The 12,671-nt window shown below is 44.5% G+C and overlaps 1 protein-coding gene across 1 annotated transcript; it reads right to left on the bottom strand.

The window, feature by feature from the left end:
• Positions 1-221: 221 nt before the first annotated feature.
• LOC128782273 (serine/threonine-protein kinase PAK 1-like) lies at positions 222-12,041 on the bottom strand. The gene is given in 9 exon segments (XM_053932531.1): positions 222-413; positions 1,463-1,659; positions 2,091-2,150; positions 2,153-2,189; positions 3,001-3,118; positions 3,957-4,066; positions 5,324-5,372; positions 6,126-6,189; positions 11,978-12,041. Coding segments are annotated over 9 exon segments (891 nt in total).
• Between the last annotated feature and the right edge of the window lie 630 nt (positions 12,042-12,671).

Here is a 12,671-nt window from a genome sequence, read left to right as displayed (position 1 = left end):
GAGAGCAGTGTCTGCCTTGGCATGCCCCCCTTGTCCTGTGCTGGCTGGCATCTTCCTTCACAGCAGGGAGAGCCAAGGAAGTGGCCCAGTCACCAGCTGCCTGTCTGCCACATAACATGGCAGCAAAGCTGCAGCGCTTCTCATCTACTTGAGCGGGCCAGGCAGCACATGGGGCTGGCACAAATCCTGCTCAGCTGTCCCCGTTTGGCTGGCAGAAACCTCTAAGAGTGGGGCAGGAGGGACAAGCTGGGTGCCCTCTGAGGGTCACAGTCAGCCCCCCCACAGCCCTTGCCTTCCCACAGACCAATCTGGAACCGCTTGGCAGGGACTGCTTTTGTTGTGTTCTTCAAGCCCCACTGCAGGCCTCCTTCCCCATCACTGCAATACTTCAGTTCCTTTGCTACCAGGTGAACCTGAATACACCACCTGAGAGCAAAAGAGGGCCTCAGAAATGACCAGAAGGTGGGAGCCGTCCTCTGAGGAACAGCTGGGAGAACTGGGCTTGTTTAGCCTGGAGAAAGGCAAGGCCTGAGGAGACCTTTCAATATTTGAAGGGGCTTAGAAGAAAGATGGGGACACATCTATTAGCAGGGCCAGTTGCAAGAGGACAAGGGGGAATGGTTTTAAACTCAGAGATAGTCAGTTCAGATAGGCTCTAAAGAAGAAACTCATTATGAGGAGAGTGCTGAAATACTGGCACAGGCTGCCCAGAGAGCTGGGAGGTGCCTCACAGTTGGCAACATTCAAGGTCAGGTTGGCTGGGGCTCTGAGCAACCTGATCTACTTGAAGATGTCCTCACCAGTGGCAGGGGATTTGCACTAAATGGCCTTCACCTGTCCCTTCTAACCTCAACCAGTCTTGGACCCTACTTGGTTTTAATTTGAAAAGCACCCAGAGTGGAGATTGCTTTGGAGGGGCCCATCTGATGGCCTGGATTTTGGCCGAGGAGCAAACCCTGACAGGGAACAGCTGTTTGGCCTGCTGCCACTTTGCCTTGTACCTGCAGAAGTTCCTTGGCAGAGCCTTGCCTGTCCACATCCATCTGCAGACAGCAGCCCAGAAGTTCACACAAGCCAGAGGGTAGCCTGAGCTTCTGCAGATCTGGTGCCCCTTGCTTGCCTATCAGATGTTCAGCCTGAAGTGAAAGGAAACACGAGACTATGTGATTCTTCCATATCCTTAAGTGCTCACCTAGATCCCTTCTTTTAAGCTCCAGTCTGCAGGAGCAATTTCTTGCCTAGCAGATGGTTAGAGATGAGCCTTCTCTCCGAAAATAAAATGGCTCCAGCACAACCCCAGCTACTCCAAGCTGCAACAGGTCTTGCCTGGACAGCTGATGTGAGCCCCAGGGACATTTTTAGAAGTGGGCCTTCTTGGAACTTGTCCAAGCTGAGGGAACCGGTTTTGTCTAATGGACACAGACCAGAAGGACACCGGTATCTGAGCGTATTTGCGCCTTACCCTGTCATTGCTTTCCTGAACATAAGGAGCCTCTCCTTTGGCCATTTCTATTCCCACGATGCCAAGGGACCAGGTGTCTACCTTAGGCCCATATGGCTCTCTTCTCATGACCTTGGGTGCCATCCAGCAAGTTGTCCTGACCATTGACCTCCGTTTCTTCTGCTCAGGGCTGAGCAGAGCACAGAGGCCAAAATCAGCTGAGGAGAAAAAACAAACACTGCTTCAAGTAGGAAACCAAGGAAAAGAGTTCCTCACTCTAAGCCTGAGAATGTAGTGCTGAATCTAGCTGGAAAAGCAGCTGTGCTCTCTTTCCTCAGGGCTGCAGCCAAGGAAATTCGGAATTGTCCACTTGACAAACCCACCACCATTCCCAAGCTGGTGGCTTTTCCTCATTTACACCAAAGGTTTACACTGTAACCTCCCCCGCTCTGGCATGGACACACAAGAAACCAAAGTTACTCTTGATACCTCCTTGCTCTCTAGACTCTCAGCACCTTGCAGCTGTGCCCTGAGCTTGCAGGAGCTCTCCATGCAATCTCACCAGCACCACTGCTGGACAGCTGGCAGCCACGCCAAAGCAGCCCCACACTGCCTCCCTGGAGCACTGCACCTGACCAAGAATACCCACCCAACTTGACGGAGCCATCCCGGCCCAGAAGGATGTTGCCACTTTTGATGTCTCTGTGATCACCTGATTGGCATGAAGGAAAGCCAGGCCTTTCAGGCACTGGGAGAGAAAAAAGAAAGAGGAGGCCAAAAGTTAGGCTGATCTGATTTCATCATGTGCAAAAGGCAAGTGCTCCTGAAGATTCTCAGACCTCAAAGGAACAGTGATTGCTGGCAAGAGGAAGAGTTTGCTACTGCAGCCCTAGGAGAGCAGGATCTTTCCAAGGGAAGGCATGTTAGCTTTTGAAGGGGAAACATCTGTCATTGCACAAAACTGTCCCCTGCAAAGCCAGTCAGAATGACTGCTGGTGCAGCAGATGTGCTCGCCCCATTCAGAGGACAAACAACTATTGGCCAAAAGAAGAAAAGTCCCTGCCTTGGGTACCAAGGAGACCACTGTCAGGCGGGAGGGTGGAGGAAAAGAGTTATATGGCTGCCTTGACAGCAGACTTGGAAGTAGCTCATTTGTCACTTTCCAGCAGCCAGCAGCATGGCAGGTGCCATGCCCTCCTTTGAAGTTGAGACCTGTGAGACATGAGTCTCTCTTTGGTTTTGCTGTTAGTTTAAAACTTGGACACCAGCATCTTTGCACTTACAGGCAGAGAAGGCAATGGGCAAAGGCTTGGAGAGGCAAAGTGCAGAACAGAAAATGAAAATGGAAGACAGAGAGTTTACCAAAGGTAGATAAGAGGAAAGAACAGACTATAATAAGGGCAGGGACACTGGCAGGCAGTTCAGTCCAGATGCACTTTCTTCTCTGAAGCAGAAAAGCAACACAGCAAGAAAGCTCTGAACATGGAATCACTCACTTAGCAGTGCTTTCAAAGGACGAGGCTGTCCAAGCCATCCCAAGCATAAGCAGGATCCCTTACCTCCCAACACACTGTTGCTATGTGTCCTACAGCCATCCTTTTCTTGCGGACCACCTTTGCTAAAGAGCCTCCGTCCATGTACTCCAACACCAGCCAGACAGCCTCACTGACAAGGTAGCTGGAAGACTAAAACAACAGCAGTGTGGAGCTGAATGTGCACAGCTAAATTGCCATATGGAAGAAAAGACTACAACTGAGTTTTGCTTCCAGGTCACTGGCAAATGAAAATGGAATAAAAAGAAGACACACTCCACCTAGGCTATCCAGAGCTTGCAATCTGTGCCACCTAATTGAGGAAGGCACATCTGCAAAAAAGGAGATGGCTTAAGTGGCAAGCAAGGAAAAAAGGCAGTTTTGTCACGGCAAAGATAAATCTGGAAGCGGACACATCCCAGCAGCTGCTTCATTATCCTCATACAGAAATTCTATCGTTAACTCCAGCAAGGAGACACAGTTTTCACAGCTTTTAACCAGGGCAGGCAGAGGTGCAGCACTGCTGACACCCTTTGGAAAACCTTGTGTAAAGGACAGCCACGAACAGGAAAAACAGTTTCAAACCTGGCAAATGATGATTCTCTTAGCCTAGTCTTTTGGCATGCAAGACAATGGAAAATAGTGGGAATAGCACAAGGGAAGTAATTTCTGTGATGCTTTCTTAGCACTTCTCCTCTGACACTCAGGGAAAAAAAAATCATGCCCCAAAACAGCAAAAGAACATGCAGTGAGTGAACATACAGGCTGCTGGCTTAGTAAGAGAGCCAGGTTTCTGAGAACAATATTCAAGCTATACATTCCATAAACCATTCTCAGGGACAAAATTCAATCTCCTCCCATGCCTCGGAGTGGATTAATGCTAATAGAAAGATCGATGTTCATTCACTGAGTAAAGAGTGTTTAAAGCTTTGCCTTGCAAGGATGGAAACGAACATTCCTAGAAAAATACCAGAACTACTTACCTTTCTAGGTAGGTAACAATATTGGGGGTCTTCTTTTCCCTCATGACCAGGATTTCTTTCAACATTTTCTTGCAGCCCTGGTGCTGGAGATCAATTTTCTTTATGGCCACCTGCAATGACATTGAAAGCTGGTAGGAATAGACATTACAGGAGCCACTTTCTCTGTGCACTTACGAGCCTGGATGCCTTGTCACCTCGGTAAAAAGGGACTCTAAAACCATCAACCACAAAGCGCTAACAGCACTCTCTGCACCCACACTTTTCAGTTAGACTTTGTTTATCACTACTAGTATCATTTACACATGTTCTGCAAGCCAAAAGTAATTTCGCTTATGTGAAAAGAAATTGAAACTGCTGAAAATACATTAGCATTTCTAAGGGCTTTGACCAGTGTTTCAGAAACTGCTGTCATTCTGGATTGGGTGCCAATGTAAACACACACATATGTTACAGAGAAATTGCTGTCCCAAAAAGAACTCCAAGGCGACCCAAAGTAAAGTTACAATCCTAGCAGATCCTAACTTCTTCACTTTCCATTTTGCATCTCAGAGCACAGTTTAGAAGTGTAATTATTTAGTGGGTTTAAAAATGAATAATCCTTTCTGTGGTCCGCTATAGATGTGCCCCAGGTCATAAGCAGGGCTTAGGGCTTTCAACCTCTTTGTAAACCTCCCTCCAAGTGCAGTTCTTGAGCAAAGCAATGCAGCTGTATAAGGAGCTACCAGGAAGATGGAGTTGTATTTACTGAGAGCCAGAATTCACGACTCTGAACGTTTAGCCCCAAAGAGCAGCAGGACTCTCCAAGACACCACCATGCCTGTTCAGTACAAATAGCATCTCTGTAATGGAATGTTACCAACAAAGGACCAACACAAGGTGGTATTATTTAAGGCTCTTCATCAGCTTCTTCTCATTGGTCTGTGCACACATGTGTGTCTGTGTGTGTTTGTGTGTGTGTGACCCAGGTTCCCTAGGACTGAAATGTAAAACTGCGCTCCAGACAAGATCTCTCCTTCTTAAGGTCTTTTCAAACTGTACCACGTGATGAGAAACAATGGGAAATCCTATCTGTATCTGAACCTGGGCTTAAGAGGAATTGGCCAGAATGACAGCTGTTGCCACCAGCTGATCTATGAGCACTTATCCAGTAAGTCCAGGATAGGATGTCCTTCTTGGAAAGACACCACTGCCTTCCTGGCATTCATTGAGGATGCATGACAAAGTCTGTCCAAAATGCATTTTGCAGCCTACCTCTAGGCAGCCTTTGCAGCAAAGACAGGTAGCACGAAGCTCTAGCTTTGTGCAGATCACTTCACAAGGGAAAGCGCTCAAGAAATGCAAAATCTGCGTGAGTTGTTCGCACTTACCACTCGTCCTGTGGCAGTGTCAAAGGCCTTATAAATGGTTCCAAAACCCCTAGGAACAGACCAGCGGCAAGAAGAGAGAAGCTGTTCAGTGCTGAGAAGCAAAAGGCAGCCCATGCAGGAGCTCTCTGCTGCCTGGAGTGTTTCTAAAACACCAATGTTTGTCTACTCTTCAGGCAATACCACAGCCGCCCTCTGCCATGCAGCTTGTCCAAGAAAAAAGCTGGGTGCAACAGAAAGAAAAAGGGCTGTTACAAATCTCCAGTGTACACACTAGATTATGGATGTGAGGGTTTTCTTCGCCTCTTCCTTTTTGTGTTTGTGCATGTGGTGTGCCTTTCCAGGCAATGAAATACACGGTCCTGTTGGGCCTTCTCACAGCTCTCTTTTGATTCTGTCTGCCAAATTCAGGCAGCACCACACAGCCTTTCTTATTGTCCTGACCACTGGATATTGTGTTCAGCAAAATATTGGAAAGAAATGCTACTGAGGGCTGTTACCTGACAGCTATCAGGTGGGAAGCTGCTCTCGCAGTTTTTTCTTCCATCATTACTGTGGCTGTATTACTTTGAATCATGCAAAAAACATGTCTCCTAGGAAAATAAGCAAACTGGTGCCACACACTTGAGGCACAGGCAAGTGCCTCCTTGAGGCAGGCAAGATGTCATCAACATCCAGTTATCTTTGATGATGCCTTTTGATCAGTACTGAGACATGCTTGCAGCTTGCCTGACTTCCCACTTGATATTACACCAGCCAAATACGTGACCCGTGGTTCTGTAGAAGTAAGCATGGCTGCACTCACCCTCTGCCAATAAGCTTCCATCCAGTGTATTTCTTTTCTGGATCTGCCAGGCTTTCCACACTCCCTGAAAGAAAGCAAATGCAAGAAGCAAACTTTAAAACAGAGATACTGACTTCCAGGAGATCTGAATCTCAGCTCCACTCTCTGGGGTGCTGAGCAATTTATGGTTGGTTGGCTAACAATAATGTCAACAAGAACAACAGCAAGAGCAGCCCCAGCAGGACAGGCAGATCTGTAACACACATGGCCTGCACAGAGTCTGATTCTCCACACTCCTTTGAGGAGGAAACTAAGCCTGTGGAGAAGCTATCAGAGCAGACAGAGACCAGAAAAGAACTGGCACCAAGGCAAGTGGTTGTCATCTATAAAGGTGAAGGAAGGAGGGCTGAAAAATCATGACCCTTCATTTTGGGAAGAAACACTCTCTTGTGAGATTCAACAAAAGGTTTCATACTTCCAAAGTTTCAGTGCATCCTGGGATCTGGGATGAATTTTTATAAACAGCTGCTTTTTGCAGAGCAGAAAGATTATTGCAAAATGAAATCCACTTAGAGAGGATGGGACCTTGTTTACCTCTCAGCAGTTTACCTAAAGAATGCCTTGACATTTTTAGAGAAGAGCAGCTATAACCAAGAACAATGGCTATAAGAATTAGGAGCCTCTTCGTTTTTGACCAGGCAAAGTTCTGGCAATGACTTTGCCCATTCCCCATTTAATGAAGAACTACAACTCCTTGTCTCCAGCCTGGAGTGCAGCAGTCACTAGTACTGGACTCAGTGCTTTAAACACCACCCACACGCCCCATCTTCCAAAATGGGTACAGCCGAGATGACTAACAAGGACAGCACCGCTCCTCTGACGCTGCCATGACACAGACAGCTGCCCAAATGAGATGCTGATGCTTTCACGAGTCCAGGCAAAGCTGCAGCAACGGGGCAGCAGCTGAAAGTTTGCAGCTAAGGAAGGCTCCGGCCTCTGCAGTCACACCAGCCATCAGCAGCAGGGCAGGTATGACAAAAAGCTTGGCAAAGCCCATGAATGGCCACTGACAAAGACTGTGAAGAAGCCAGAGCCAGACAGAGACCCGTTACAAGCTGTTGACCCAGCTCAAGACAGAACATGATTGTCATTGAGTTCAGACCCAAGGAGGAGTAGAACAATCCACATTTTGTCCCAACAACTGGTGGCAGACTGAATAAATTGGGTTCTGTTCTATAGCTGACCGCTTATTCTCTGACAGCACTGCACTGGCAGCTATTACCAGTTGCAAGAAGCAGCTCAGTTGCACTGCAGAGTCACCAATGCCTTGCTGTGCTTTCCTAGAGTGCAGGGATTGAGGCCAATGCTTAGTATTCCAAGAGTATTTAGCAGCTGGGCATTATGTGTGACAAAGTGCCTGGTACCAGAGGAACATGCAGCAGAGGGGCTGCAGGCTTCCTCCTGAGAACTGCCTGTAGGGCAGTTTTATCTGGACATTGCACATAGATGTGTCTTTTTGATGCATCTTCCTAAGCATAGAACTAAAATATCAAAGAGGGATTGTAAAAAAGTATCCTGTTTTTCTTCTTTTGGTGCCCTTTGAAAACACCTCTTCCTCTCTGGTTCCTAGGGATTGCTCTAAAAATACAAATTTTAAACTTTTGGGGTGTACTTAAAAGACCTCTTCCTCTCTTGCTTTGATATAACCTGATGCTCTTTTTAAGGAGGTCAGGCTAACCAAAATGTAGAATTCTTATCCAAAGAAACTGTGGAAGGAATAGTAGAGGTGACACCATGAAAACAACACCAATATGAAACCAGCCCCACAGCCAAGCAATTTCTCTGAAGTATTTTGTCTCCAATGGAGTCTAAAGGGAATCTAGGAAGCCAACTATTCTGATCAGTTTGTCCAGACTAGCACACACACACTCCCTGGGTCGTTTGTGAGGTCCCAGCCTTCTACTACTTGGGAAACAATCCCTGCTTTTGCCTTTACTGCACAGGGGGGCTCAGGCAAACCCACCCACTCCCAGCTGCCCTCAAAGGCAAAAGGAGTGCCCCAAGGTGCTCTGTGGCTGCCTCCAAGCACAACAATGGCATCTGTAGGGAGTCCAAATTGTCTCAATGACCCTAAAGTCAGGAGGAATATGTGGTACAGATCATGCTAAGGCACACATGCAGTCCACATTCCTGGAAACATTCAAGGTCAGGTTGGCTGGGTCTCTGAGCAACGTGATCTACTTAAAAAGTCCCTGATCACTGCAGGGATGGTTGGAGTTCGTGACCTTTAAATTATCTTCCAACCTAAACCGTTGTAATAGTCTACTTAATTTTTGTTTAAAAAGCTCTGAGATCAGAGATTAATATGAGTGGGGGCCATCTGATATTTTGGGGTTTAGTGGATGAGAAACCTGTTACATTGGGCAGTTGTTTTAGTTGCAGCCACTTTGCATTTTGCCTCCAGAAGATCCTTGGCAGACCCTCACCTGCCCTTGTCCATGTGCAAACAGAGTTTAGAAAGTCATGGAACACAAGGAACAGTCTGCTATTTCTTCCCTAGCTTTGAGACTCAGTGACTCGAGAAAAAGCAAACTTGTAATTCTACTTTTTTTTTTTTTTTTCAAATCCATATATGCTCACCTAGACCATATTTTAAGCTCAGGTCTGCAGCGTCAGTTTCTTCCTTTGCAGATGCCTAGAGGGGATTTTTCTACACCAAAAACTGACCACAATGCAGCCACAGCTGTTCAACATCCAAAGGATCTTCCCTGATTTTATTGGCTGACCTAGTTAGTATGAGCTATGCCATCAAAAGCAGATTTTTCTTCTTTGAGGACTGGCACCAGCTCTACAGCTATTTTAAACACTGAGTTTGGTTTACTATCCTATTTCCAATAATTGATATTTAAAATGCATCTCTGCAGTGCTCACTGGACCCTGAAGTACAGTGTCCGTATTCTGGCACAGAGTTCATCAAAAATATCTTCCTCATATCTTTATATTCCTCATAAAAATAGTAACCAGATGAAAAAAGAGAAATCCATCAGCTTGTTCCTTGGATAAAGAAACAGAGATATTTGGAACTTTGTGTTCATCACAGACAGGCTCAATTATATGCACAAATATAATGAGATGAAAAAGCATAATTGGGCAGATTGGAGTCACCTGGAGTCACCTGCAACTATGTGTTTCAGTAGCCTCCAAATTCTAGATCAGCCTCACTTACATGGACTTTCAGTCCTCACCTATTTTTTTTTTGCTTGACTGTAAGCTACAACTCTTTCAAACATCTTAGTGATTACAAATTTTTTTGTTTAAAGATGTAATTATTTCTAACTTTAATTTATTTCTAAAATAATGCAGGGTGTAGACTCTTAGTAATTTTTGTTACTATTAATATTAAATGAAATACCTGGGAAATATATCCTATTTGTAGTCTGTAACAGTCTGCCAAACTAAGTGACCACCCCTGTGCCAGTACACTTTAAAGAAAATTTAAGGCTGGAGAGTGTTTCTAGGTTAGCTGAAGTGAAAAAGGAGCAAATTCAGATCTGAAGGTACAAGGTCTCACATAAGTAAATGATATGGCTCCCTCTGCTGACTACAGAAAGACAACTCAGATTTTTAAAATGCAAACTCAAAAAAATGAAAGCAGAGTTGCAGAACAAAAATATGAATAAAATCCAGCAGCTGAGAAACAACATAATTATGTTAGGATAATAGAGGGCGGTAGTTTTTAAATATTTACTTAATCAGCACATTCATTAGCTGAACTACTGTTGACTCACTTTATACATGTAAGTGAGATTTTTAAAGTTGACAGAATAATGCAAAGATGAGAAGGAAGAGCATTTCTGGTTGTGGTACACTTGAATCCAGTCTGCAGCCCTTGGCAATTCAGTAAAATGGCTTCTGACCCAGTGAAATGGACTATGATCCTACAGCCATCTCCGTTCCCAGAAGTAATCACTTTTGGTTGTAACAGTCACTACTTTTCCAAACTTACACTAGGGCGCAAACTCTTGAACTCTTTCTGGTGAAAAATGTAACATCTTTTTTATCACTGGGGGTGAGTGCGTGTCTCTCTGGAGAAAAAGAAAGGTTAGACCTCTGACTGAGGTAGACTGAATTCAAGTGATAAATCCCACATTTCAAAGGTAAGGAACTACACAGAGACAACTAGTATGCAGTCATCCCCTACACAATCATTCCAGGCAGTGCACAGACCTGTGCAAGGAATTCAAGCTAAGATTAAGCATAGTGTATGTGACACTAAAGATTTGGGTTTGTATCCAAAGCAGTGTAGGAATGATTGATTGGCTAATGAATGAATATGGGTATAAAGCAATAGAGCTACCAGGGTGTTTTTACTGCAAGACATGACCAAATGTGAGCTGTGGAAAAGATCCCCCACAACATGACACTGAAGCTATCCAGATTGGTTATGGATATATTTTGATTCCATACAATGAAAATTAAGATATATGTGTGCATTTGTATTATATAGATCATCTATAAAAGGTTTAATTTCAGGCTACTAGTTCTTAGCTGTCTTGCAATTGATCTACAAGAATCTAATTGTCTTATTATTTACTTTTCTCCTTTTACCACAGATCACAGATTCTCTTCCATTTTCATTTTTCAACAAATAATTATAGTGCCTGACATCTTAATGAATAAGCATTGCTAGAGGAACAAAGTTAATGAGATATATCCTGCTAATTTCCTGTCATGGTCTTTGAAAATGCTTTATGTTCCACACATAAACACGCATTCTACTTAGGATTATCTCCTCCCCTCTTTGCCTTCATTAAGTGCTCCAGAAGGAAAGCAGTTGAGTGTACCAGAGCCAATACCTCCTGCCCATGGATGATTTTCTATGACATCATTTTCGCTTATTCATTTTCTTGTTTTTTTCCAAAACAAGTACCAGAGGAGGCTGTTACTAACAAAAAATCCCCACAAAAATACACACAATATCCCCAACAACACCCCCAAAAAGCAAAGAAAGAATTAAACTCCAGAACAGCATAAAATATGAGGCACTTCATCCTAGTCTAGAAACTAATTTCTGTCCATCAATTACAGAAATAGTTTTTTAGTTCAACCCAGCAAATGGAGTAAGTTGCATTCCACTTGGAAAGAAAACACAGATTTTCCCATCTTATAAATAAAAATACATGTAGTGTATTCCTTAAAGAATGGGAGTTCCAATGCCATTTCTAACATGATGATTCCTTGCCACAGCTTTACTCTGAACAGAATTTTAGCAATTCACTTTTTTGCACTTGGGTTTGCCATCCAAGAAAAAGGCTTAGTGACTTTAGCCTACAGAAAGAACAAGAAAAAAGGATCTGGACATTTCCTGATGGTTTTTTTTCCCTCCTCCTAGTCTTAGGACAGAAAGCCTAAGGCAGAGCAGCAGAGATGCTTAAAAAACAAAAACCCTACCAAACCAAGCAACCCAACCAACGACCCACCCACCCAACTAAGGGAAAAAAAAAAAAAAAAAACAAAAACAAAAAAAAAAAAAAAAAAAAAAAAAAACCAAAAAAAAAAACAAAAAAAAACCAACCTGAAGAACTTAAACTTAAAGTCTGTACAGTTAAACAAATATAGAAGAGACAGTCTTGTTTTCCTTTATTTAAATATAAAAGTACATGGGCAACAGCTGATATTTTTACTTTCATATAGGAACTAGGAGAGTAAAAAAGAAAAAAGAACAAAACAAACTGTTTCAGTGTTTGGACTTGAAAATATTTAACCAGTAATGATTTCCAGATCTTTCAATAGGAAAAATTAAATACCATATCTCTGTTTATTGTCTTTTATTCTTTTACTGGTTCAAAGAAAGATCTTTCTCATTCACTTACTTGTGTTGTGGGTTTCTCCACTCTGTACATTTCTTTTTCCTTCTAAAAGAGGAGAATGTCCCATTCTGCTATAAAAGGGGGAGGCAAGGAGGATTCTTTTTGGCAGATTTCTCAGATGAAAATAAAACGCAAATACAGCAATATTATATCTGAGAACCGTTTATTGATACAAAAGGGTAAGTGTTCCTACTAAAAGGGGGATAGAAAAAGGAGCAGAGAGGGAAAAAGAGAGAAATAGAGAAAGAAACAGAAGAGAGGGACAGCGTTACCACAAGAACCCTGACACTCTGTCAGCGTCGGCTTGGCAGATAAGAGCATGCATGCTGCCAACCGTGGTGTGTCTGCGTAGCTCCAGTGGCGGGCTGGGCACGATTTCCAAACAGCAGCGGTCTGCATGTCCCTTCCATCGGTGGAGAACAGGCTGCCGTGGCTATGGGTGCTCTCCTAGAGCAGCTGCGGGCTCTCAGGGTCAGGGCGCCATAGCTGCAGGCACGTCTAAGAACAAGTGGCGGGGCTGCAGCGGTCGCAGCTGGCGACCTGTTGGCGGCAACAGGCTGGTCGCTATGGGCCAGTGCTACGGCAGGCTGGTGCAGCAGGCTGCGCAGGAAACAGCGGCGGGCTCGGCTAGGGGCAGGCGGCAGCCCGGGAAGTACAGCGGGGGCAGCTGGCTACGGCGGCACCCGCTCTGCCAGGG

This window comes from Vidua chalybeata, chromosome Z (genome assembly GCF_026979565.1).
Source record: "Vidua chalybeata isolate OUT-0048 chromosome Z, bVidCha1 merged haplotype, whole genome shotgun sequence".
Taxonomy (NCBI): domain Eukaryota; kingdom Metazoa; phylum Chordata; class Aves; order Passeriformes; family Viduidae; genus Vidua; species Vidua chalybeata.
This window is presented reverse-complemented; position numbering and strand designations above follow the sequence as displayed.